This window comes from Microtus ochrogaster, chromosome 7 (genome assembly GCF_000317375.1).
Source record: "Microtus ochrogaster isolate Prairie Vole_2 chromosome 7, MicOch1.0, whole genome shotgun sequence".
NCBI classification, from domain to species: domain Eukaryota; kingdom Metazoa; phylum Chordata; class Mammalia; order Rodentia; family Cricetidae; genus Microtus; species Microtus ochrogaster.
Genome location: NC_022014.1, coordinates 4,438,700 through 4,465,782, shown reverse-complemented (window position 1 = coordinate 4,465,782; position 27,083 = coordinate 4,438,700). Strand labels below are relative to the sequence as shown.

General features: G+C 51.0%; 1 protein-coding gene and 1 long non-coding RNA gene across 2 annotated transcripts; one reads left to right on the top strand and one right to left on the bottom strand.

Moving 5' to 3' along the window:
- Znf205 (zinc finger protein 205) lies at nucleotides 1–26,520 on the bottom strand. Its single transcript, XM_026780662.1, has 13 exons — nucleotides 26,455–26,520; nucleotides 25,782–25,918; nucleotides 23,394–23,607; nucleotides 23,130–23,221; nucleotides 22,541–22,661; nucleotides 20,404–20,511; nucleotides 19,133–20,169; nucleotides 6,776–7,041; nucleotides 4,152–4,653; nucleotides 3,508–3,610; nucleotides 3,235–3,305; nucleotides 2,987–3,152; nucleotides 1–1,697 (listed from the first exon to the last, which is right to left on the bottom strand). Exons 2-13 carry the CDS (start codon nucleotides 25,836–25,838, stop codon nucleotides 1,042–1,044), a joined length of 3,393 nt encoding a protein of 1,130 aa, XP_026636463.1. The 5' UTR covers nucleotides 25,839–25,918; nucleotides 26,455–26,520; the 3' UTR covers nucleotides 1–1,041.
- LOC113456323 lies at nucleotides 10,411–14,552 on the top strand. Its single transcript, XR_003377142.1, has 3 exons — nucleotides 10,411–10,532; nucleotides 12,783–12,894; nucleotides 13,805–14,552. It is a non-coding gene; the product is annotated as an uncharacterized LOC113456323 (long non-coding RNA).
- Nucleotides 26,521–27,083: the final 563 nt, after the last annotated feature.

Sequence of the window (27,083 nt, the reverse complement as noted above, 5' to 3'; positions counted from 1 at the left end):
TGCACCGACTGACACAGGAGAGTCAGTCACAGGACTGCAGGTACAAGATGTGGCTCTCCTGGTGACTGCAGACACCCCAACCATCAGCGTTAACAAGCCACAAGATAACACCCATGCCCCTGACTGAGAAAAGCCAGCTAAAAAAATGACAGCCTCAAGGCAAAGGTCCATGTTTATTCAAACCCTTCTGAACCCCACCGGGCTGAGCCCTTTTGGAGGGTCTATGCTGTCCTGTTAACGTCAGTCTGCACACAATGCAGACTAAAAACATGAATACAGTGCTCAGGTGTCAGCTACAAAGTGCTGACTGACAGAGTGCTAACGTAAGTATGACAAAGGCCACCCGTCTGGAGGAACGGGTGTTCTCCAGAGCCAGTCTGCTGCTATAGTTCTCCAGAGCCAGTCTGCTGCTATAGTTCTCCAGAGCCAGTCTGCTGCTATAGTTCTCCAGAGCCAGTCTGCTGCTACAGCCACCACCTCCACTAATATCCAAACCTGCAGGGCTGTCTCAGGGCTCACAGCACGACAGCTAGGCGCTTCCTGGGGTTGGGGCAGAAAAGAGGGGTCACAGGTTGGAAGTGGGGGAGTGGGGGGGGTGAAGGCCAGGAAGCTGCTGAGACTGAACCCAGGACCTAAATTCTCATTGGTATGGGCCCATGGTCCTTGCCAAGGCCAAGCAGTCCCCTGAGGATGGAGGCCAGTCCCCACAGGAAGGCACAAGTAGACAAAAAGAGAGCCTCCAGCCAAGGAAGCCCGGAGGGTCCTGGGGAGAAACCCTAGGTCCAGCCTGGGAGGCCTCACACCACCTAGAAACTGTGAAACTCCAGGCAACAAGTGGAAGAAAAATTCAGAGCAGGAAGGGGAGAGACAGGAGGCAGATCCCAGGAGCAGGCAGGCCAGTTCAGAATACAGAGGCCTTGGGTCCCTTCCATAGGCTGACAGTGGTCACAGGCAAGAGAAGAATTCTCCAAGACGAACAAAGAACCGGGAGAATCACAGGGAGTGTCCACCTCGCTGGACTGCTCAGGTCCCACGGGCGACTCACCCGAGTAGGTCCGTCTTGGAATGTAGGCTCTGGTGCGCGATGAGGTGTGCACGCTGCTTGAAGCTCTTGTCACACTCGCCACAGCCAAAAGGCCGCTCGCCCGTGTGCACACGCTGGTGGTCCAGCAGGTAGGAGCGCAATGAGAAGCTCTTCCCGCACTCGCTGCAGCCGAAGGGCTTCTCCCCCGTGTGGATGCGCTGGTGGTCTGCCAGGTAGGCGCTCCGGCTGAAGCTCTTGCCACACTCAGAACAAGAGAAGGGCTTCTCGCCCGTGTGCACGCCCTGGTGACGCACCAGGTCCGAAGAGCTGCGGAAGCTCTTGTCGCATTCAGGACATTTGTGTGGCTTCTCACCAGTGTGTGTTCGCTGGTGCCGGGCTAGGTCTGAGCCCCAGCGGAAGCGCTTCCCGCACTGCCCGCAGCTGTGCGGCTTCTCAGTCACTAAATCCCGAAACTGGCGCCTGCGTGTGGGCGGCCGCCCCCGATGCGCCATCACCAGCGGGCCCACGGCTGTCCTCGGTGGGTTCTTGGTCTCCCAGACCTCGGTGTCAGCCTCCTCGGGATTGCAGGACATAGTCACTTCACAGTTAGTCTGTTCCGACATTGTCACAGCCTCCTCTGGAGATCTCTTGTTCTGGCTTTTGGATCCCAAACCTGCAAGGTGGGGAGAAGCCTCTTTAGTGTCCCTTGACTCTAGGACGGGAAGTTTTGAGATTCAGGCTGCTGCAGCCCAGACTTCTGTCCTACAAAACGACCATATGGGTGAGCAAGATGGCTGAATGAATACAATCACCTGCTGTCAAGCCTAACCACCAAGCCTGAGCTTTGTCCCCCCCAGAACCTACATTGAGAAAGGAAGGAACAACTACAGAAAGCCGTCCTCTGACGTCCACACATGCACAAAATAAAAATATTAAAATGTAATTTTATTTTAAAAGTCCTTTTTTTTTTTTCCGAGACAGGGTTTCTCTGTGGCTTTGGAGCCTGTCCTGGAACTAGCTCTGTAGACCAGGCTGGTCTCGAACTCACGGAGATCCGCCTGCCTCTGCCTCCTTAAAAGTCCATTTTATTATTATTTTTTATTTTAAGTTTTTCGAGATAGGGTTTCTCTGTGGCTTTGGAGCCTGTCCTGGAACTAGCTCTTGTAGACCAGGCTGGCCTCGAACTCACAAAGATCCGCCTGCCTCTGCCTTCCAAGTGCTGGGATTAAAGGCACGCACCACAGCGCCCGGCTAAAAGTCCATTTTTTAATGGGAAGATGATAAAAGGGTAGCAAAAGAACAGCTCTGAGGTAGCCTTAGGGAGCCGCTGAGCTGATCCTTCCATAGAAGCAACTGCTGTTACAAAGACCCTCTGCCTGTTCCCCACCTGTGGCCAGTGTCACTCACCACAGCTGAAGCCAAGGGCTCATTCCCTGCCTGTAAACTGAAGGCACCAGCGTGCGTAGCTAGTGCGGCCCCTCATTCCTTAGGCTCCAGCGCTGCAGACACAACACACAGCAGCCTTGGTCAGGGAGGAACCCCAACCCACTCACAGTGCAGCCACATAAGTAAGATGCTGATAAAGAGTGAGTTCAAATATTGGGGTGCAGCTAGCTTGCTTTTGTTTTGGTTTTAGCATGTCTGTGGCTGACAAGAACCATCAACCTCATTGGATCTCAGAATGCTGTCTGGGGACAAACATTCCTATGCACCAGACTGAGGTCTGATGAGAAAATGTCCTTCCAAGCCCTCAGCATGGCGCCCTCAGCATGGTGCCCTCAGCAGGCGCTGGCACAGAGAACACTTGTCAGCTGGTCACAAAACCTACAGAGACGCGTCACTTGAGCATCACAGGAGACTGTTGCGGAAACTCAGAAAAGGCTAGCTTTAGAACCTGGTTAGGCAAGAGTGGGAAGAAAAGCCAGGATCACAGCAGAAAGAGGGCCCTATAGATCTGCTTACCGAGAGCAGCTTTCCGGGAGTTCTCTCTCTTTATGTCCCAAAAGAGATCCCTCTGAGCAGGGTCCAGGGAGCGCCATTCTTCTCGGGAAAAATAGAAAGGGATGTCTCCTGATGCCACAGGTTTTTGGAATGGGGAGATATGACTCAGCTGAGGTCTCCCAGGCAGCTGTGAATGGGGACAGGAGGGGTCAAATTCTATGTTCACCTGCACCAAGTCCTCTGAGGGAACAAAGGGATTGCTAACTCACAGGCACTGCGGAGGCAAAGGAGACATCCATCCTCTCTCCTGTCTGTCCTTCTTTAAGAACAGGAAGCTCGGCTGAAGGCAAAGAACAGAGCTTCATACAGGTCAAGGGCCGAGACTGACGGCTTCATCTACACTTGCACAAGTACACACACCAAATGCATGCACACGCGTGCTCGTGTGACTGGGCTTCCCTGTGCTTGTGACCCTCAGGGCAATTGTAGAGAAGAAACCTAGGCCTGTGTAGCCACACTGCTGATCAAAGAGTCTTACTCACCGTGGCTGTGCCGCACTTGGGTTGCAGGGAGCTGCTTCTGGGGAGGCTGTGGAGTTTGGAGTGCCTGGCCTGTTGCCTTAGGCTCCACTTCAGAGGGTTCATCCTGTGTTGTAACAGCAATAAGCCCATTAGCACAGACCAGACTGAGGGGGGGGGTTGGAAGGACGTAGGAGACACACCCATTAGGAACCTGAGGGTTGGGTGGGGCAAGAGATTAAATGGAGACCCAGAAAAGACCAGAGAAGAATGTGACACTTCCTGATCAAGAGGCAAGAAACAATCCCTAAAAGGCTAAAGTTATAGCTACTTAGCAAAGGAGGAAGGTGGGTGTGGTGTGGGGGAGGGGGGTCCTCCTGCCTGCCAAGGCAAGAATCCCACACCCTAGCTGATCATTAGCATATCCCAGTGGCTCTCAATGTCAAGGACTCAAGACTGCAGGGTACCCTTGACTTAAGACTTGTCTTTCAGAAAAGCATCCCGTGCAGCACTGGGATTTTGTGTGTGTGTGTGTGTGTGTGTGTGTGTGTGTGTGTGTGTGTGTGTGTACTTCCCTGGACTCAGGGTTTCCCTGTCCCTGTAGAGATTTGTCTCCATGAAGATGGCCTCAACTCTTCAGGCTCCTAGACATGGAAAGGACCCTTCACCTGTGGCCCGGCTTTCAACGACTGATTCTGTATGTCCTCCACCAAAGCGACAGCTTCCTTGCCACTCCCAAGGTGCCGTCTCTGCACCTGGGCTTGGATATCCCCTGGCAGCACAGCCAGGAACTGCTCCAGCACCAGCAATTCCAGGATCTGCTCCTTGCTGTGCAGCTCTGGCCGCAGCCAGTGGCAGCAGAGCTTCCAGAGCTGGCTGAAGGCTTCCTGCGGCCCAGCCACGTCCTGGTAGCAGAATTGACGGAAGCGCTGGCGGCAGGCTTCTGAATCCTCGCTGTCCACCTGCTGGGCAGGTTCCTGCTCCCAAGAGCAATCTTCCACCTTCACAATCAGAAGTCCTTCTTCCTCCCCAGGAGCACGGTCTTGGAGCTCCCGGAAGGATGCCATTCCCTGGCCTAAGTCGACCCTAGCCTGGGGCTCCAGAGCCGACCCTTTCAGTCTCCCAGAGGGGCTCTCGGTGACAGCTGGGCCTGCATCAGGACACATATGCCTACAGAAAGAGCAGAAGAACAGTATTTGAGGAAGAGTGGAATATGCCAGCCTGGAACAAAGTCTAGGGATTTGGCACCTTAGCCTTTTGTACCCCTAAAGCTCTTTAGGCTTCACTGTCTCTATCAGACCCACAGTCCTTTATCACTACATCTGACACCCCAAATCTGGGCCGCAAGAACCTAACCTCACTCATTTGGAAGCACTTCTGCTGCTATGAGCATATTTGTATTTTCATTTATAGTAACTGTTCAAGTTTAGTAGCAGAATTTAGTATGTCTATGCAGCCTGGAGATTGATTCCCTGAGCCCGCTGTGGCTGTGGCTCAGTTGTTACACTGGTTGCCCAGCACTACTATAAACTGGGTGGGATGGTACAGACCTGTAATCCCAGCACTCGCTGTCTTCAGCTACATGAAGTCTGAAGCTAGCCCTGGATACAGGATATCCTGGCGTGTGTGTATGTAAATCATCGAGGGCCAAAGAGAGAGCTCAGAAGTTAAGAGCATTTGTTGCTCTTTCAGAGGATCCAGGTTCCGCTCCTCCCAGCACCTACGTGGTGGCTCACAATTCACTGTAACTCCAATTCTTGGTGACCCAACCTCCCTTTCTGACTTCCTCAGGCAACAGTTCTGCCGATGACATACACACATCTATGCCAGTAAAACACTCATACACATAAAATAACTAAAATCTAAAGAAAAAGCTTCAATCACTGAGCTTTTCTTTCTTTCTTTTCTTTCTTTCTTTCTGTTGGGGGAGAGGGTGGCATTTCAAGACAGGGTTTCTCTATTTTCTCTATGTAACAGTCCTGGCTGTCCTGGAACTCACTTTTTAGACCAGACTGGCCTTGAACTCACAGAGATCCTGCCTCTGCCTCCTGAGTGCTGAGATTAAAGCCTGTGCCACCACCACCCAGCGTCACTGAGCTACTACTCTTAAGGTATGTTTTTCATCATAAAGGCTGTAAAATTTCACTGGATGTAGTGGTACATGCATGGTGATATATATCTGGAATTCCAGAACTGTAAGGAACAAAGCCAGAGCGCCCAAAGTTAGAGACCAGTATGGGATATAGAGCAAAACTGTCTCAAAAAGTTACAATTATTGTGTTTAATTATGAATGTTGTCTCGAGTCCCTTCACTGATAGACCACACTGTCATTTTTCTCAAATTTGAAAACTCACAAATCTACAGGGCTGGAGAGATGGCTCAGTGGTTAAGAGTCTGTGTTTCTCCTGCAGAGGCGCAGGTTAAATTCCCAGCACCAACTTGGAGGCTCAAAATCGTTCATTTTAATCACAGGGTATCTGTCGCCCTCTATTGGCCTTCTCAAACCCTGCATGCATGTAATGCACTACATGTGCAAACAATCAAGACAACATAATCATAAAAAAAAAAAAAACTTACAAATCTTACAAATTCCAGAAACTTCTTACTCCAGATACAGAGTGGTATCAGATACCTCATGGACATCATTCATTCACAACTATATATGAGTTGTATTTTATGTTGCTACTGCTTCACAATATTCTCAAAAGTGTAATTTGAATTTTTGCCCTTTTTTTGTCTCAACAGTCTAACTAGCATGAGCATCGTAATTTAAAAAAACGAGAAGGGAAGCCGGGGGGTGGTGGCGCACGCCTTTAATCCCAGCACTCGGGAGGCAGAGACAGGAGGATCTCTGTGAGTTCGAGACCAGCCTGATCTACAAGAGCCAGTTCCAGGACAGGCTCCAAAGCAACACAGAGAAACCCTGTCTCGAAAAACCAAAAAAAAAAAAAAAAAAAAACGAGAAGGGAATGAGGGAATGTTAATATACCAAGACATGTTTCTTTTGATTCACTAACAATCTCATATATTCAAAATCGACAAGTGCTTTATGTGTGCTTTACATAAATGAATCTTATGCGCATACCACTTTGGATTTTGTGTTTTTCAATTAGCAACGTTTCTTCATTAGTAGACGGGGGTGCTGCAGTTTCCGAACCAACCCGAGTGATGCATCCGGGCGATTTCCAATTCTCCACTACTACAAGCACTTTATTTACGCTTCTCCTGTCGAGCCTTCTGCCTCATCCTCCAGGGACAGAGGAGATGTCCTCGGAGAGGGCCCGGACTCACCAGGGTCGCTCGGCAGGACGTGGGAAAAGGGGACGGTCCCAGCAGCCTGGCGAGAGCGACGGGAACCCGGAGAGCAAGGGGCCGCCCGCGGCCGCGCTGCCCAGAGGAGCGCGTTCCCTCCGGCCTGCGCCTCGGGCGCCGAATCCGCAGGAGCCCGACCGCGCGCCAGGACGCTCCAGTCCCGCCCCCAGGGCACACCGCCCCGAGCCACCAGGTGCTCGGAGGTTCCCACCAGCTCCCGGAGCCGGAAGTCCGCGCGGAGATCGCTGGGAAGCTAGCAGGCGCATGCGCGACGACCAGCGTTGGCACTCTTACCATCTCTAGCGCCGTCAGAGGTGGCTGGCCAATGAACAGGGAGAATTCCCACGGCTGGCCAATCTGGGAAACCCTAGGCTTTGGCGAAGTCTCATTTTCGCCTTCTGGGTCGCACTTATCCTAAATCAGGTCCTTGGGAGATCTCAGAGCTTCCTGGAAAATGGAATCTAATTAGAGCGGAGCCTCCATCCTGGGCACCATCCCCTTCCCACCTACCGGCATTTCCATCTGTACTGAGCTCAGGAGCAGAAGTCCTGATGCCTGGGGACACTGAGCTGGAGGCCCACCTCTGCCTGGTTGTTGCAATATTGATGTTAATGGTGAGTTAGCTTTACCTTGTAAACATCTTTGATGTTTATTTTCCTATAAATAGACAGGGCAGTTTGACTCCCTGTGACAACCGTTGGACTCTCCCTTGTAGCCCCCGTCGCCTTGAGCAAAAGGATTGTTAGTCACACAGCCAGCCGGAGTGACCAGCTATCTGGAACGCCCACTCAGTGGACACCTTGAGAAAACTACACGTAGATAAAAGCTGAGAAGCCTCCCCTAGGGCTGTTTGAGACAGGCGTCAGTTCTTGCTATCACCAGCCTCTGAATTCTAGATAAGCCTGAAGCCCCGTCCACCAAGGCTACATAGGGAGCACTTCTCTCTGTTGTGATTGATTGCTAAAAGACAAGGCTGTGATTGTCCAAACACCCCTCCCCATGGCATATAAGCAGATCCATTGGGTGCACAGCAGACTGGGAGATACTAGTGTCATCTCTCCTGGTGTTGCTATATTAGTCCCAGGGAAACTCTTGAGTGGTCTTGGCTAGTTGGAGTAGTAAAGGCTGAACTGGTAACACAGTGACAAGAAATAGAAAGAACTGTAAAAAAAGAACTTTAAGAACCAGGGTGGTGGTGCACACCGCTAAGCCCAGCACTTGGGAGGTTGAGGCAGGTGGGCTCTGAGTTTGAGGACAGCCTGGTCTACAAAATAAGTTCCAGGACAGCCAGGACTACACAGAGAAGCCCCGTCTACCAATAAACAAACAAATAATAAAATAAAATTAAGTGTTTTTGCATTGGTGTGTGGCTATGACTATCTCCTTTTCAACTTGGAAAATCTAAACTACCCCATTAAACACGGTCTTAGGTTTTCTGTGTCTGTTATAAAACACCACAACCTTAAACAACCTTGGGAGGAAAGGACTTATTTCAGCTTAGAATTCTCAGGCCACACTCCATTGCTGAGGGAAGTCAGGGCAGGAACTCAAATAGAGCAGGAACCTGGAGGCAGGAGCTGATGCAGAAGCCATGGAGGATACTGCTTACGGGCTTGCTCTTCATGGCTTGCTCAGCCTGCTTTCTTAGAGCATCCAGGACCACCCATGTACCACCCACAGTGAGCTGTGTCCTTCCATACTAAATATCAATCCAAAAAAAATGCATCATAGGCTTGCCCACAGGCCAGTCTGGTGGGGGTCATTTTCCCAATTTAGGTTTACTCTTTCAAAACAACTCAAGCTTGTGTGAAGCTGACATAAAAACAGCCACGGTTAAACACTGACGTGCAAGAACCTCTCTTAGCCCCCTAATAACCACCGTACTTTTTGTTTGCTTGTTTGGGATGTTTGGCTTTGTGTTTAAAGGTTTGTTTATGTGTGTGGTGCTCAAGGATCAAGGGAATACAGTGAATCCCCTGATGCTGATGCTGGAGTTATAGGTGGTTGTAAGCTGCCCAGCATGCATGCTGGGAACCACACAGAGGTCCTCTGGAAGCACTCTTCACTGATAGGTGATGTGGGAGTGTCATATATCAATCTGTTGATTTCATTGGATAAGTAATAAGCAAACTGCTTGGGCTCATAGCTTAGAACATAGATGGGTGGAGTAAACAGAACAGAATGCTGGGAGGAAGAGGAAGTGAGCTCAGACTCGACAGCTCTGCGCTCTGGAGCAGAGACGCCATGCTGCCCACTCCTGGGCAGACACACGCGATGAAGCTCTGACCCAGGATGGACGTAGGCTAGAATCTTCCCGGTAAGACCGGTGCTCACGGATGATTAGAGATGGGTTGATCGGGATATCAGAATTAGCCAGTAAGGGCTAGAGCTAAAGGGCCAAGCAGTGTTTAAAAGAATACAGTTTCCATGTAATTATTTTGGGTAAAGCTAGCTGCGTGGCGGGACACAGCCCACTGCTCCTATTACTACAGATAGGCCATTCTCCAGCCCCAGTTGCTTGGTTTGGGGATCTTTGAAACAGTCTCACACAGCCCAGGCTGGCCTAGACTTTGCTATGTAAGCAAGTGTCATAGTGACTTTCTATTGGTGTGGTGCCATGAAACACCATGACCAAGAGTTAGAGTCCATGACCATCACAGCGAGGAGCAAGACAACAGGCCGGCAGGTTTGGCACTGGAGCAGTGGCCGAGAGCTTACATCTTGGTCCACAAGTAGAGAGAGCAAGATAGCAGGGATTGCTGTGGGCTTTTGACCCCTCAAAGATCCCATGGAAGCACTCTTAACCACTGAGCCATTCTCCAACCCCAGTTAGAGCCTCAAAAGCAAGTTTTTGTGGGGTTTCTTGGGGTGTATGTGCTTTGTTTTGTTAATTTTACATTTACTTGGGGAGTGTGCATGGAGGTCAGAGAACAAGTCTCAGGAGTCGGTTCTCTCCTCCACTATGTGGGTTCGGGGGCGCAGAACTCAGTTCCTTAGGCTTGACAGCAAGCGCCCTTACCTGCTAGGCCACCTCAGCGGTCCATCTCTTGACATTTTTCCTCTGCATTGATAATTTGATAATTTATGTGCAAGCTTCCAAATGTAAAGTGCTTACAGCGAAATCTCCTCTTAGTCCCCCTCACCTGCATCTCCTTTCTAGACACAAACAGTGCCATCCACTGCAGAGGTATTTTATTTACACCCAGACCAAAAAAAAAATGTATTTAAGTGGATCCTTTTTACTATATCCTATATACCTTGTAAGTTGTGTGTGTGTGTGGGTGTGGGTGTGTGCGTGTGTGTGCGTGTATGTATGTGAGTGCAGGTGTACCTGTGCCCCCCAAAAGTCAAGTAAGGTGAGGACTGAAGACGCCCTGTGTTGTCCATCAGAAGGACAGACAGCTCTGGATGGGAAGAGCCCCTGAGCTGTGGTTTAGGGGAGCTGGGCTTCTCATGTGTGTTGGGGAGAAGCCCTGATTCATTCGTGCCCTCCAAGCCTGATCACAGTGTTGTTTGATCATATGTAACTTGTATGACTTGAAGGCTAGCCACCTTCCTCAAGGGTTTCAAGGTCTTTGTGCAGAGCCTAGGACCTCTTTCTCTCCATAGGTAGTGAGTCTGCGATTGCTTCCTGTCATCTGAGCTGCCTGTGTCATCCTGAAAGATGAAACAGGTATCCAGGCTTCCACAGCTTCCAGCTCAGATTCCCCTGGCTGCTTCCAAGCAGGACTTCCAGGTACCCCCTGCTCCCATTCCCCACCCCACTGCCACCAGTAGATGGCCCATAGTGTGAGCTCAGTTTCAGCGATAACAGAAGCTGGCTTGAGAAAAGAGAATGTTGCTTATTCCATAAAGCAGATCTGCCGCGGACTGACTCTCTTGGAGATTGAAGATCGAAGGAGAGCAGGGTGAAGGCTTAGGAGAACCCAGGATTCGGAGAATGACAGACAGACACAACTCTAAAAAGATTTGAATCTGCTGCAATTTTACTAAAATTCAAGCATCATTTTTATGAGATTACAGAAGGAAGTTGGCAGACATAAAAGCTTACATAGAAAAATGATTACAGGCAGTTGATTATTCTCAGCAAGTCTTGCGGTCAGGGCCAGGTGGGCAGAGCTTTTCTTTGAAATTAGTCTGCACTTTTTCATGGCCCTAAATCATATCTGCCCTCAAGGTAACCAAGGTAACCCAAACACCATTCTTCAGGATTCCACCCCCAGGGTTTGCTCCAATATTGAATGGCTGGCTTCATATTGTCAAGAATAGCCTACCTTTCTTCCCTATCTAAAATGCACCAGGGGTTTCTCATTCTGGCTAGCCTCTCCATAAATGGTAACTCTTGCCATTCCATACATTTTCCTTCATAATTCACCCATCTTCTACCAAATCTCCTATCATGAGCCCTTTCTGTTCTAGGGTATCCATAATTTCCCCCAGAGAGCGAGCCGGACTCTTAATCATAACATTAATGGCCTGAATCAAGGGTACTGATGCATCAGTCCCTCCGTATTCAAGGAGCCCTTGGGAATATTTCCTGGTTCCTTGAACAGATTAAGTTTTTGTCAAGAGAAAAGTAGAACAGAAGAAAAGGATAGCAGAGCCAATGCAAGAAACCATCGCCAGGAACAAAGTGAACGAGGTCGTTGAGGCTAATCAGGCACAACTCGAGCAGACTGCCAGGGAGCCGCCGGGGGCCAAGCTCCAAGAAGCACGAGCCCCTCATTTTGAGAGGGCCACCACCTGAGAGGCATTTTGCCACACAGGCGAGACAGCCGTGGATGTGGCACAGATCCCCAGGTAAATGATGCAGTCTCATCAGTGGAGCCCAAGTGCTGCCTGATCCACACACGTACACACACACACACACACACACACACACACACACACACACACTGCAAGACTGGAGCCACCAGCACGTCCTCAGCCTTCACCTTGGAGCTTGCTGCAAACTCTCACTCTGGCTCTTCTGGCCCTCCTTAGCAGCTTTGATGGTTCCCCAAAGGCAGAATGGCATGCCAGTTCCCTCTGGAGCTGCCCAGAAAGCCGGGGCTGGCTAATTCTCAGAAACATGAGTCTGATGACCCAACCCATTTGGGGATCTTCAGAAGAGCATCAAGCCCAGAGAGTATTGCATCTTCTAAATCTTAGAAGGCCCGGGGTGGGGCAAGTAGTAAAGCTTAGAAGGGGCAATCCTGTGTCACTGAACCTATCTCTCCAACAACAGATGGCCCAGGAGGAATAGGCAAGCACTTATTTATTTATTTATTTATTTATTTATTTATTTATTTATTTATTTATCGAGACAGGGTTTCTCTGTAGCTTTGGAGCCTGTCCTGGAACTCCCTTTGTAGACCAGGCTGGCCTCGAACTCATAGAGATCCGCCTGCCTCTGCCTCCCGAGTGCTGGGATTAAAGGCGTGCGCCACCACCGCCCGGCTAACAGGCAAGCTTTTAAATCCCAGCCTGGGACAGGCCCAAGATGCTAAAAAATCTTAGTGCAGTTTCTGGGCTCAGGGTCCCTGCAAAACTGGCAGTCAAAATCTAGAAGGTGCAGAGACTCAAGTCCTCAGATCCATCAGAAGAGCTCAAAGCCCCTCTAAACAGGTTCAGCCGCTCGATAGTTACAACTAGTCTGTCCAGCAGACCTTATACCTACCTCCTATCTTGTCCTAAATGTCCCTGGGTTCCAGCTCAGTCCTCTAGGCTGCACTGCAGTCAAAAGCCTAAAGGTCAGCCCTAGCTTCTCCTGTCCAGCCAATTGAGAAGAGTTCTGGATCACCCGCTCCCTCCTCATCCAGAGCTCATACCACTGCAGCTCCAGAGCCCTTACCGGCTCCCTAGCACGATTTATTGCTCCGCGATGCAGTGTCCTGGTGCATCCGCTTGAGAGAGTGAGTTACATGTGAACCCTTCCACTCCATCCGGTGGCCACTCACAAAAGTCCAAACCCGGAACAAAGCCCTCTCTCTCACCCTCCTTCCAGATGCTGGTTCTGCTGGATCCACACGTCATTCATCTCCCGTCTCCGTTTTTGAAAGCCAATTCCACCTCAGGACTTTTTGCAGAGGTCACACAAAACAATGGCTGTTCAAAAGGTAGTGTTGGTTGTTTTCTTTTTCATTTTGTTTTCCATCAATCGAAAGCAAAAATTGCAAAGAATAGAACTCACCCTAGTGGCAGCGAGCACCCCAGTATAAAGAAGCCACTGAGGGGCCGCGGGCAGTACCCCCAACCCCAAGAAGTCACATTGGTGGGAGCCGGTCTCACGGGCTCCTCAGGCTCCAGCGGCTCCTCGTGTGTGGCCACAAGATGGCAGTGTCGGCCACGCTGTCCCGCAGCTTCAGGGCCAGCAGCCTGGCTTCCGGACTGAGTAGGTGCTGAGAAGTAACATTGTTCTAGAGGTCTTGTGTCACCTGACTTAGTTTTTGGACGGCTTTTTGAAAAGGAGTTCTGAGAAGAAAACAGGGTCTGATTTTACACTGCCAGCGACTGGTCAGCCGTTCTGGAATTCAAAATAATCCAACTTCCAAACTACTCCAAAAATCAGCTTGACAGAATCTAGAACTAGAGTCCAGAACAGAATCAGGATCTAGAGGGAGATGTCCCAGAGGCAGAGGACCCAAAGTCAGTCGCAAACCACAAGCTGATAACCTTTAGTGTTTACTCATGGGCAGGCGCAGACACAGTATCTTCTTTAGCCCTCACATAGCCCAGAGCCCATGCCCAGCCCCACACACAGATAGCAGAATCTCCAGTGTTGGGAGCTATAGATCCCGGCCCTTGACTTTCTTTGCCTACAGCTGCTCTGAGCACAAGACCTTGATGACAGGGGAGTGGGTTCTGATGAGTCTGCAGCGGAGAGATCCCCAGAGCTGGGTGTGGCTAGGGATTTCTATATCAGCTGCCCCTGAGCACAATAAAGTGGCATTGGCACTCTTGTATCAAGAGTGGCCGTGTCTCCGTCTGTCTCTCTCTGTGTGACTCGGTCTCTGCTTTTGTTTTAAGTCTCAGCTTGGTTCCTGGCCCGTGCAACCGTTTTGGGTTTTTATTCTCCAACATTTGAATCTCCAGGGCAAGTAAACTAAGAGATGGTGATGAAAACAGTCTGCCTGCCCAAAATGTGGATTTGTGGAGAAAAATGTAAAGTCCCATGGTCTGGTCCTTCACTGTCCACCACAAAGAGGGACTGGGCTTGTGAAGCTTCCAGAGCAAGTCCCTGTGAGATGACTTTCCAGGTGAAGACAACTGACAGCCTGTGCTCCATCCCCGGGGCCCACGTGGTGGAAGGAGAAAAGTCGTCCTCTGAACTACAGAGAGAGACAAAACCAGAGAGCCTCACAGAAAAAAAAAATCATAAAAGCAAATTCACGGGCAGGTCGGGGGATTAGCAATTCTGTAGGAGATTTCTTGAGGCAAGAGGGACCCTGGTGCCTATCTCTTCTGGGCTCCTTCACTTCAAAGCTCCCAGATTCCTGTTTCCAGATCATTCTGTAGGTTCATAACATTGCCTTTCATTGGCCTTCCACCTAAGTGAATATTGTTCAAATAGATAAGGATACAGGACCATAAAGGGTCAGATCACGATGTGAATAACCCAGCCACTGGGAACATTCACCTTGAACAAATACAATTCGAATGACTGGAGATAAAATGAAGTACAGTAATATCAGTCGTCTCTGCTTTAAGGAGGCCTTGGTGGCTCATAAGAATGTGAGGGCTGGAGAGATATCTCAGTGGTTAAGAGCACCGTCTGCTCTTCCAGAGGTCCTGAGTTCAATTCCCAGCAACCACATGGTGGCTCACAACCATCTGTACTGAGATCTAGTGCCCTCCTCTAGCGTTTGGGTATACATGGAGGCAGAAAGTTGTATACATAATAAATAAATATAAAAAAAAAAAGAATGTGAGCTGCATTAACAGAGATGTACAATGCCTTGGGTTTTTGAAAAACAGAATTCAGAGGCCAGGCGGTGGTGTCACACACCTTTAGACCCAGCACTCAGGAGGCAGAGACATGCAAATCTCTGAGACCAGACTGGCCTCGAACTCACAGAGATCTACCTGGTCTTTGCCTCCCGAGTACTGAGATTAAAGGTGTGCCACCACCTGACAAACATGCTATTTTTAATGAATTTTGCTGGGCATCACCTGTGAGCTGGTTTCGAAGTAGTCCACTGGTTAGTATAGCAGCTGACTGACAGCCTCTTTCCCTTCCTTGGAGCTGACTCTGCCAGAGCAAACAGGCTTCGTTCTATTCCACTTTGTGCTGCTGGTTATGTCTGTACAGCAAACAGAAACTGTTTCGAGAGTTAGAGAGACAGCTCAGCCTTGTGGGGAACTGGCTGCTTTTCCAGAGGATCCGGATTCAATTCCCAGCACCCACACATTAGCTCACAACTGTCTGTAACCCCAGTTCCAGGGCTCTGATGCCCTCTTCTGGCCCCCACGGGCACCAGCCATGCACCTGGTATGCTGAAATGCATAAAGACAAATATTCATACGCATAAAAAAGAAAATGCTGCCAAGTGTGGTTGTGTTTGGTCCCAACACTTAGTAGATAAAGGAAGGTGAATCTCTGAATTCAAAGCCAGCCTGGTCTACATAGTGAGTTCCAGGACAGCCAGGACTATGTAGAGAGACCCTGTCCCCAAAAAGAAGAAAGAGAAAGAGAGGGAGGGAGGGAGGGAGGGAGGGAAGGAGGGAGGGAGGAAGGAAGAAAAGAAGGAAGGGAAGAAGGGGAGAAAAGTCCCACACTTGATAAATACACATAAAACAATTGAGCTGGGCAGTGGTGGTGCACGCCTTTAATCCCAGCATTTCAGAGGCATAGGCAGGTGGATCTCTGTGAGCAAGTTCTGGGACAGGTTCTAAAGCTACACAGAGAAACCCTGTCTCAAAAAACAATAACAACAACAACAACAAAATTTTTGGTTGTTTTCAAGACAAGTTTTCTCTGTGCAGCCCTGGCTTGCCTGAACCTTGTTCTGTAGACCAGGCTGGCCTCAAACTCAGAGGTCTGCCTGCCTCTGCCTCCCAAGTGCTGGGATTAAAGGCGTGTGCCACCAACACTGAGCAAATAGATATATATTTCTATAATCAGCTGGGTTTTTTTTTACTATGCCAAAAAGTTTACTAGTTTTTACATGTCAAACTTTAATATGAATATACACGTACAGAATTAAGCACAAACCGTATGAAGACAAAATTTAATTATCTGAATCAAAAGAGTAAATAAATAAAAGCTGGGCCTAGTGGTATACACCTATAATCCCATCATGTAAAAGGCAGAGGGGAGAGATCGCTACACGGTCTAGTCCAGCCTGATCGCTCTAGAGAGAGTTTCAGGCACACCAGGGTCACAGCCCTAAGAGCCCCGGTGAGGTGAGGCAGCTGACAGGAGTCAGTGAGCAGTCTTTGGTTCCTCTGGGGATGCAACATGAAGACTGGAAGACTGGAAAACAGGACCACTTAGGAACAGTAACCAGAACGGTTGCCTGGACAACAGCCCGGCTCGATAGCGCGCTGCTTGGACTAGCGTCGACGGTGATTGGTTGGTTTTCCTGGCGTCCATCGCCCTGGCAACTGACTGGCTGAAGACAGGGAGGGAGGGTTTCCGGTGTGGAAAAGTCGTGGTCAGACTCCTGACCCCGTAAAGAACTCTAGGGAGTCCTAGCCCAGAGCTGCAGCCACAGGCCTCCACCTCTACCCGACTCTTCTTCCACCAGGACCCTGAGCCATGGTGCAGGAAGCTCAGAAGGAAATGTGTTCGCTGTCCTCGCTCTTCTCAGTAGCACACTACTATACTAGGCGTTCAGCTGTGGCATGAGCCCTCAGATATCAAGACCCTCGTCAGGCTTCCTACCTTCTCGTGACACCCCACCACCCACCAAATCATCAGCTCCCAAGGTGCCACTCTTTTCTTTTAAATTATTATGCATACAGTATTCTTTCTGCATGTATGCCTGCAGTCCAGAAGAGGGCACCAGATCTCATTACAGCATGTGGTTGCTGGGAATTGACCTCAGGACCTTTGGAAGAGCAGGCAGTGCTCTTAACCGCTGAGCCATCTCTCTCGACCCAGTGCCACTCTTTTCTGAACGCACTTGCGTCCTGTCCCCCCAGTGCACCAGGCATCTGGCCCGAGGAACTGAAATCACAGCCAACAATAGCCATCCTGCAAGTGAGTCAGTACGCTAAGGTCCAGTGGATTCCCACAAGTCTTTGTAAGCAGTCCCTGGCCTTCATTAAAGGGTCCTAGGAGAGAAGCTCACTTCACAGGTGGGAGCCCCCTCAGCCCCTCACTCTGAGCCACACAGAGACATTCCATCGCTGGCTGAGCAACATTTGACAACAGACAAGAGAGGAAAGACAAGAGCAGTCCGTCTTTCTGGCCTCTGACAAAGGACCCTCTAGCCAGGTGTGGTAGATAGAGCACATCTGTAATCCTGCAATTTGTGGGCAGAGCCAGTGGTTAGTGTCATCCCTAACTACACAGTGAGTTTCAGGTCAGCTTCAGCTAGCTGAGATCCTGTCTAAATAAAACCTTTGTTTGAGACAGGGTTTCTCTGTGTAGCTCTGGCTGTCCTGGAACTTGCTCTGTAGACCAGGCTGGCCTTGAGCTCAGAGATCCACCTGCCTGTCTCCTAAGCAAGGTTCAGGATAGCCAGGGCTACACGGTAAGACACTGTCTAAACAAACAAAACAGACAGATGTGCGGACAAAACACCAATGCACGTGAAACAGACAAATAAAACAAACAAACAAAACGAAACCGAGGCAGCAAACCCTGCCAGAGAGTAGAAGTAACCTAGACAACACACACAACAGATCCGCTGGCTCTGTCCAAGCCTGGGCAGCCATTGTTACTATTCTCTGTATCCTATTCAAGCTATAGAACTGTTTCCCTTAGAAGGTAGGCACCACCCAGAGCTGCAGACAGCATGCGGTTCCCTGAGGCCTCTCTGGATATCAGAGCTGAGTGTTCTCGTGGCAGCTGAGCCACAGTGCAGGATAAGGCTGGGCCCTGGGTTCTGAAAGGAGCAATTGGAATGGATGCCACAGGGGTTAAGAATCAGAACTTTTGTTCAAAACCAAATGGGAAGGTACCACACATTATAAATGGCACATCCCAAGGAAGTGAGCAGCAGGGTTGGTAGTAGCTGCAGAAGGCATGAGAGGGGAGAGTGGTCCCTGGTGAGGACTTCTTGGTTTCCCTGGCAGGCCCCAGCATAAGCAGATGGAAGAGATACCCACAAAATAGCCAGGAGCTCGAGGAAGGTGATCCAATTCAGTAGACAGGAAACGAGTTTCCCTGCTCCAGGTTCCCGACATGAAAGCCAAAGGAGAAGATAGGGCTCAGTGAGAGCCAAGGTCCCTTGTGACATGATGCAAGTTGAAGGGACCCCCTTTCCCCGGCTCCACTTTCAGAAGTGACTGGCTGTCTTCCAGCTGGGAAGCCGAACTCAGAGCCTTTGTTTACAGACCTATGGTCCCAAGATGAGCTGGGTGGTTTGCACCTATGATCTAAGTACCTAGGAGGTAGAGGCAAGGAGCATCGGTAACAAAGATTGTTCCCAGCTACCCTACATGAAACCTGGTCTCAAAAAACAAAATCAGATGTCTTAGCAGGAAAACACATCTACTGCCAACCAAGCCTGACAACTTGAGTTCCATATCTGGAGCCCACATGGTAGAGAACCAATTGTAAAAGCTGTCCTTGGACTTCCACAGGTACAACGTGGCACGTGCGCACCCCATGTATACACATATATAGACACCAACAACAACCACAAAAACTAATTTCCTAAAAAAATGTCCCAATGGCAGGGCGGTGGTGGCGCACGCCTTTAATCCCATTACTCTGGAGGCAGAGGCAGGCGGATCTCTATGAGTTCGAAGCCAGCCTGGTCTACAAGAGCTAGTTCCAGGACAGGCTCCAAAGCTGTGACAAATGGTCCCTGATCTGAGACAAGGTTAGGCACGAGAGGCTTCCCAGGGCAAAAGTGGTGACTCAGGGACAACTGAGAGAACCAAGAGCTGCCGATGCTCGGAGAACGGCTCAAGAACCGGGCAGATAGAGCGACAGGCCACAGCTTGAAATTCAGGGCCTTTAATCTGCAGCTAGAGTGCTTGCCCTTCTCCTCCAGTCACCATGTCCCACCTGGTGCCAGCACTGGCACCTTACAGCTTCCCGCCCTCACCCTTGTCCATCCTACTGGCGAGGACGCAGTGTCTTCCCAGGACCCTAGCACCAGCGAGGACTGACCCAGCTTCCCTGGGTGTTCTCCCTGCTTGCTCGCTGTTTGGCTTCTAAGTGGGAGCAGATGGGGGTGCAGGGAGCGCCCCTGCCGCTGCCGCCGCCCCCAGCATAAGCAAGGCTAGAGCCTTGGGTCCGGTCGTGTGGATCTTCTCATGCCGGTGCAGGTTGGAGCGGCGGCTGAAGCTCTTGCCACAGAGTGGGCAGGAATAGGGCCGCACACCGCGGTGGGTGCGCTGGTGGGCAGTGAGGTGCGAGCTATGGCTGAAGCTCTTGCCGCAGTCAAGGCAGTGGTATGGCTTCTCGCCCGTGTGCGTGCGATTGTGCGCGATGAGGTTGGAGCGCTGGCTGAAGCACTTGCCGCACTCCGGGCACGGGTAGGGCTTGATGCCGGTGTGGGTGCGCTGGTGTGTGACCAGAGCAGAGCTCTGAGTGAAGCATTTGCCGCAGATAGGGCACTTGTGTGGCTTGGCGCCGGTGTGCGTGCCCTGGTGTGTGACTAGGTCTGAGCGGCGGGTGAAGCGCTTGGCACAGTGGTCGCACACGTAGGGTTTCTCACCGGTGTGGATACGCTGGTGTTGGATCAGTGTGGAGTGGTGGCTGAAGCTCTTCCAACATGAGGGGCAGGTGTAGGGCTTCTCGCCCGTGTGGATGATCTGATGCTGGATGAGGTGTGAGCTGCGGCCGAAGCGCTTGCCGCAGTCGGTGCAGGTATAGGGCTTCTCACCGGTGTGTGTGCGCCGGTGCGTCACCAGGTGCGAGTGCCAGCTGAAGCCCTTGCCGCATTGTGTGCACGTGTACATCTTCTTGCCTGTTTCACCTTCAGGGACCAGACCCTCCTCGCCACTTTCCAGGACACCCTTCTCCTCCTCACTGGGCTTCTCTGGACCGCCGTCCTTTGGGGTCTTGAGAGGATATGTGTTGGGTGGGGATGGCTTTGGTTGCCTGGCTTCTCCAGCATCTCTGGTCATCTTTGCATCCAGGCCGCTAGCCACTTGCTGACCACACCGTGGCTCTTCCCCTGGAGCCCACCTGGCCCTGGTCCTTAAGGGTTTCTCATCCCCTAGGGTTGCCATGGCTAGGGTTGGTACCAACTTCCCCATTTCCACAGCTCCTGTAAAAAGACAGGACTGCCAGCTGGGAACAACCTTCTGGAGAGCCCGCGAGATGGGAAGGCAGAGCTAAAAACCCGGGAGCTAGATCTGGGAGTCAGGAAAAGGCAAGGGGAAGCCATGGAACCCCTCAAGACAAGAGCCACCCTCCAGCAGTAGAGAGATCTGGAAAGTCCTGCATCCACACCCACAAGGGGGAGCCCCAAACCCAGGAAGGCATTTGCTAAGGCTCTCACCTGAGCCAAGGCCTCGCCTCTCCTCAGCTCCTGTTGGTCTGCTGGAACTTGCCACCTCGCCCTTCCCCTGAACTTGGGGGACCCAGAAAGGTCTGCTAAACGGAAACCCTGTCCAGAAAGAGAGGTGTGCTTCTGTCCAGTCGTAGAATCACCCCCAAACCACACTTCTCCCATCATACCCCTCTCCAGCCCCACTGGACTGTGAGGAAAAAGGGGGAACAAGAGCCTTGGAAACCTAAGGCAAAACAAAAGGCACTCACAAATTCCCTTTAGAGCCAGGCACAGATGCCGGCCCGTAGGAGGCTGAGGGAGGACCTGAGCTCAAGGCCATCCAAAACTACACAGGTTTAGTGGCTCGTCTGTGGAATTCCAGTACTTAGGAGGTGGAGAAAGGAAGGTTAGGAGTTTAAGGCCATCCTCAGCTACGTAACGAGTTCAAGGCTACCCTGCACTATAAGAGACCCTGTCCCATAACAAAATTTAAACAAATGGATAAATAAATACATTTATTCTTTTAGAAGGGCTGGAGTATGGCTGCATGGTAAGGTACTTGCCTGTGTGTCTGGGTGACAGGGTGCTTGCTACCAGGGACACACTGTTGTGTCCTTGAGGAGTTTAGTATAGTCAGTAAGAGCAGAGGGCTGTAACTCCCATACCTCAATGGAAGACAAGAATTTGTTAGGTCATTAGTTAGGGCCCGCTTGAGTCTTAAGCTCCCTCTGATGTCCAGGGTTTGCTGGGACTTGTTGGTCTGGGCCCTGGGCAATGCTAACAGTGGTAGTGAGCAAACCTGAGATAATTACAGGTGTGAGTGGGGTGGGTGATGTGCCCAGAATGGGTCTCAGGGCCTCCATCCAAGTCATCAATAGAACTGCCAAGGGCACGGGGCCTCCAGCTAAGCCTGTGTGAGGATCCAAGTTCCATCCTTAGCAACCACATTAAAAGCCACAGTGGCAAAAGCTTGTGGTCCTAATAATGGTGTCTGGACACCTGGGGCTCAATGGCTATCAGGCTTAGACAACTTGGTGAGTTCCAGACCAATGAAAGACACTCTCTCGGGCTGGAGAGGCGGCTCCGAGGTTAAGAGCACTGGCTGCTCTTCTAGAGGTCCTGAGTTCAGTTCCCAGTCAGCAACCATATGGTGGCTCACAACTATCTGTAATGAGATCTGGTGCCCTCTTCTGGAAAGTGTATATATGATAAACAAATAAATTAAAAAAAAAAAAAAGAAAGACAAAGACCCTCACTCAAAAAAATCAAAGTGAGCCAGGCAGTGATGACACACTCCTTTAATCCCAGCCCTCGGGAGACAAAAGCAGGCAGATCTTTAAGTTCAAGGCCAGACTGGTCTACAGAGTGACTTCCAGGACAGCCAGAGCTACACAGAGAAAGCATGTCTTGAAAAATAAATCAAAAATCAAAGTGGACAGCACTGAAATAGCAACACTCAAGGCTAACCTCTGGTTGACAATGAAGAACTGAAGATATCAACTTCTGTCAAGATCGGTTTGGAATTGAGGAATCAAAAGCCTGGACTTAGATGCGAGCCCTCCCCACCCTGGAGGAGCCATCTTGCCCCATAGGTTCTCTGAAGCAGCGGCAATGCTTCTAGCTTAAGGACCTGTGAGGGTGGCTGACGGCACATCTGGAAGAGAGGCCATGTCTGAAGCTGGGACTCTGAGACGGGATGCGGCGGCACTTGTGACAATGCAGCGAGTCCACACTGTGCGGTGCTGCAGCCACCAACCAGCCTGGCTGATGTCTCTTTTTAAATCCCCTTTGAGATAAGTGTCACTGCTTAGCCCTGGCAGGCCTGAACTCCATATGGAAGCATCAATCGCCTAGCCTTTGCCTCCCAATACTCTGGCTGTCCAAACTCCATTCTGAGCTGATCAAATAAAGTTTAAAATTAATCCCTCCTATCGTGTTTCTAGAATCCAGCAGGCCCTTTGCTTGTGGTCACCATCCTAGGACTGACGCAGACATCTCCACCCGTGTGGAAGGTTCTGCAGGGCAGTGCTGTCCAGGTAAAGAAGAGGGGAAGGGGAGCGGAGTGGAGGGGTGGGTAGGGAGGCCACTACAGGCAGCCTTCAACACTCCTGTGGCCACGGAAGGCGCCATGCAGATGAGACCTTACCCAAAGCCAGGCCAATTTTTTCCTGTAGTGCATCCCTGTAGAAACGTTGGTGTGTGTGGTCCAGCCTTCCCCACTCCTCCCGGGAGAGGTACAGAGCCACATCCTCAAAGGTCACCGGCATCTGCGACAACATGAAAACAACACCATTCAGGGTTTGCTGTGGGCGTGGTAAGAAAGATGACAACACCAGGCCTTCAACCTGCTGCCCCAGTGACCTCATCACTTTGATTAGGCTGGACAGAAGAGCTACCCAGGACTGGCCTTCTGTGGGAGGTGATGGTTAGGAGCAAGGCAGCATTTTCGGGTACATGGCCACAGCTCAGGCTACCACCTGGTCTCCACCCTAAACTCATCTCTCAGAGAACAGGACAGAGGACAGGACTGATGTGAGCCCACATGTGAGTGTGAGCGAGGGCTCTCGGGTGGCCCCAGCAGCCCCGCAGCAGGAGGTTCTGACTCCACGCAGGATGGGAGGCAGCACTCTGGAGTCACACACTGTGCCAATCACAGAAAAAACTGATACCATGTGAGGACCAGTAAGAGTCCTGCTCTGTCCAGGCAGGCTGGGGGACCCTCAGGGGACACTCACCTGGGACCAGGCAGTGAGGAGAGCTGCAGCCACCTGCTGTTCTCTGGTCCTTCCGGCTCGGCAAAGTATAGGAATCCAGGGTAAGGGAAGAACTGCAGGAAGACAGGGTCTTCAGAGCAGCCAGCATCCCAGGCCATAATGCTCCCCCAGTCACCCACTCGAAGGCTGCCAGGATGCACATGGAAATCTGGGGCTCCCCCTCCCTCAGTAAAGCCCTCAACTCTCCCCAGGATGTCTCCCCGAGAAAGTTCACCCTTCTCCTACCTCCACTGGGCAGGAACAGGGCTTTCTCCTTAGAGCCAGGACTCTGGGGCATCCAGCCCTGAGTTCCTAGAGCCCTGTCCTCCAGTGATGCCCCCTCAGGGTGTGGTTCTTCTGGCTCTGCCTTAACATGTGTTGACTCCTGAGAGGTTCCCAAGGGTACTGTCTCCTCCTGCCCAGAGAGCATGTCTCCACAGCACTGCCCGTGACCTGGAACCTAGGAATGACACTCTCTATCAGTGCCAGACTGGATCTCCGGCAGAGAGAGCCAGTAAGTAGAATGCACACTCGAACATAAGGCACACTTCAAAGCAGTGATGAAGTTAGCAAGCTTGAGATTAAACCATTGGAAGTTTAGGGTGGGCCCTACATCCAGTGATGCAGCTCTTGGTAAGAACAGAAGGCACAGTTAGGTCTGGTGGTGCCAACGTGGGAAGCTGAAGCGAGAGGCTAGCAATGGCCTCCCATGGCTATAGGAGTGTTCAAGGCTACATGAAAAACTTAGTAAAAAAACTTGAAACAAACTTGTTTCAAAAATAAAATTCAAAGGAGAATCTGAAATGAAGCTCAGTATGAGACTGCTCTTAGTATGTATGAGTAGCAGGGTTCAGTCCTTAGTAACACACGCACACACTTGCACACACACACACACACACACACACACACACACACACACAGGGCTGCAGAACGCAGCTCAGTAACAGAGTGCTTGCTTAGGGTCCTAGGTCTGATCCCCAGCACTGTCTAAATACAACAACAACAAAAAAACAAATGAATAAAGGCACAGAGGCTGGGAAAATGGCTCAGCAGTCACGAGCACTGACTACTCTGGATGAGCCGAGCTAGGTTTCCAGAATTCATGTTGGACAGCTCAGAACCACCTGTAACTCCAGATCCAAGGAGTCCGATGTTCTCTCTGACCGCAGGCACCTCACTCATACACACTCCACACACACACACACACACACACACACACACACACACGAATATACATCTAAATAAAAATAAGTAAAAAAAAGAGAAGGAAGAAAAGAAGGAGAAGGCACAGAGAACAGAGATGGAGCCATGTCTCTATGTACATCTACACATACACAGCCCTGAGACTAGCAGAGCCAGGTTCCCTTCCTGAACGCCTTCCAAGGGCGCAGGGAATTCTAGGACGGTGAGAGAATAAATCTAGGTGGGCTTAAGTCTCTTGGTTAGTGGGAACTTACCAGGCAGCCACAGGAAGCTAACACATCCAGGCTGAGCGATAAAAGAAGGCCCAAATCGCAGGGCTCCAAAGCTTCCCCTGAGCTGGGGATACCTAGTGAGTCCCCACCTAAAACAGGGTGTAACCCGCTGGCCTTCTGCTGGAAGCACGTGCCATTTTCCTCCCTCTCGTCTGGGACCTTCAGAGTTCCTGGGGCCAGATCCAGTCATACCCACGACTGACTGTGGCCTAGACTCAGCTGCTCTAATGCCTGCCCGAGACAGGAGGAGCTGGTGGCTGAGAGACAGCGGCCTGCTCCAGAAGGTTCTGGATGAAGAGCAGTGAAGTACATTGCTGTCGCTCCACCAGGGCATAGCTGACGGGATCTGACATCAGAAGAGAACACAGATACACAAGACTCCTCGGGTGTCAGATCCCCACCTAAAAAGCTGCTGTGGCAGGGACACTGAACACTGGGAACAATTCTTTGGGCTTTTATGTCATGAAAATGGCAGCTGTTGGACTAGCGTATATTTAAATTCACAGCCACAGTGAAACTCGGCAGGACGACCCAAATTCCTGACTGGGTCCAGCAGTTCTGGGTGTTCTCGGTTCATGTATCCCAGTAAACATCAGACACAAGGTGGTCAACTGTTTACAGCCGACTCTCACACTCATGATCTCTTTCAGGCAGGAACAGCAAGTGTATGACTCAACTTTACACATAGCAAGAGTAGGTCCCACAGGTCAGGCACTGGCCCGGGGTCACACAGCAGGCCGGAAACTAACTCAGAGTCCCTTAGCTCCAAGTCCAGAGAGCCTCAACCTCCAATGGTGGCAACACACACCCCGCCCCCACACGGGCAGGCAGCAGTTACAGGCAGAACTAGAATTCAGTCTAAGAGAGGTAAGCCATGAGGGGACATAGCCCAGGAGGAAGTGAGCGGGGAGGAGAAGCCTTTCCCGTGTTCTGTGAGCTCCATGCCTCTTACCAGACAGCATAAGCACACCCACCATAAAGACCCACTGGGAGATATTTCCCATGATGCCGCTCCTCCCCCACACCCCTGCCCAGCGCCCTCATCTGGAAGCCCCACCCCTACAGTTACTCTCACCTTTCCTTTAGTTCAGATAGCAGTTTTGAAAATCCCCTCTGCTCCATTCCAAGGCACCCCACCCTCCCCAGGACCCCACCATACCGCATGGGTTCTCTCCTCGCTCTCCGCAGCCAGGATACTTTTACTGTCTGTAGGCATCTTCTGTATCAGACCGAGGAAGAACAGCAGATGGTTCTTTCCCCTGATCGTCAAGCCCCCGCCAGGTTTTAGCCAGGATGCTGCAAAAAAGTTAAGAAATCAGTATCTGGGGACTTCCCAAGTGCCCAGCATTCCTTATGTCTGACCAGCGTGCAAATGAGGTCTGCCAGACTCTATGGAGTCCCGTGCTGAATGTATTGTCCCCTTTGTCACTGAAGCAAGAACCTCAAATCTCAGTAAGCCTGCTCAGGGAAAGTGAGAGCTAAACTGGAGTCAGGGTTTCTTGTCCTAAGGCGCAGAAAGTTCTGCGGAGAGCTTACAAAAGAGTTGCCAGAGAGGTGATGGCTGCCGTGTGCCCCAGCTGGACACGGCTCCGCCTGGAATCCCCGAATCGGCAGTTCTTTCAAAGTCGCGGCTTCCTCCCTGGGTATGTGCATCCTAGTCACGATCCGGGTGGGTCCTGTCCTCACCTTCCCCATCCTGGGTTCAGCCTCCTTATTCTCTCTGGCCAGTCTGAAGCCGTCCACCTTTGACCCTGTCCCTTTCTGCAAGCTGACTGCACAAATCGAATTTCAGGAGCCCTCCCAACCGCCCCTTTCAGAGGCAACCGAGGTACCTGGGGAGCCGTGGAGCCCCTCTCCCGGGGGGTGGAGCGGGTCTTTGCAGCCAGAACTGAACCGGCCGGGAAGCCCGGTGGAGGCTGGGATTAGGGACAACAGGAAGTCCCTTCCTGATCCCATTCCCCACTTAACTGCAGCTTTACAGGGTTCCCAGCTTCGAGGGTTCCGGTTCAGGGGGTCTCCAGCCTCAGCTGCACCTGTCTTGACTTGGGAGATAGGGTCAGAACCATAGTGCAGGTTCACAATGATTACTCTACCTAGCAGTGTCGATGAACACTGAGACAGAAAAGCTGAAGACACGCAGGGCTATGGCGCAAGCCTTTATCCCAGTATTCGAGAGGCAGGCAGATCTCTGAGTTCGAGGCCAGCCTGGTGTACAGCGTGAGTTCCAGGACAGCTAGGACTACACAGAGAAACCCTGTCTCAAAACAAACAAACGAAACAAACAAAACAATCCAGAAGGTGTATTTTTAGACAGACTTGAGTGTTTGATGATTCAAAGACTGTAGTCATCCTTAAATGAGTGCCATTGTTCTGAGTGGAAGGAGCAGAGCCGTTCTCTCCTTCACCCCGCACATCGGAAGAGCATATACTGTCTATGAGGCCCCTGGATTCATTTAAGTGG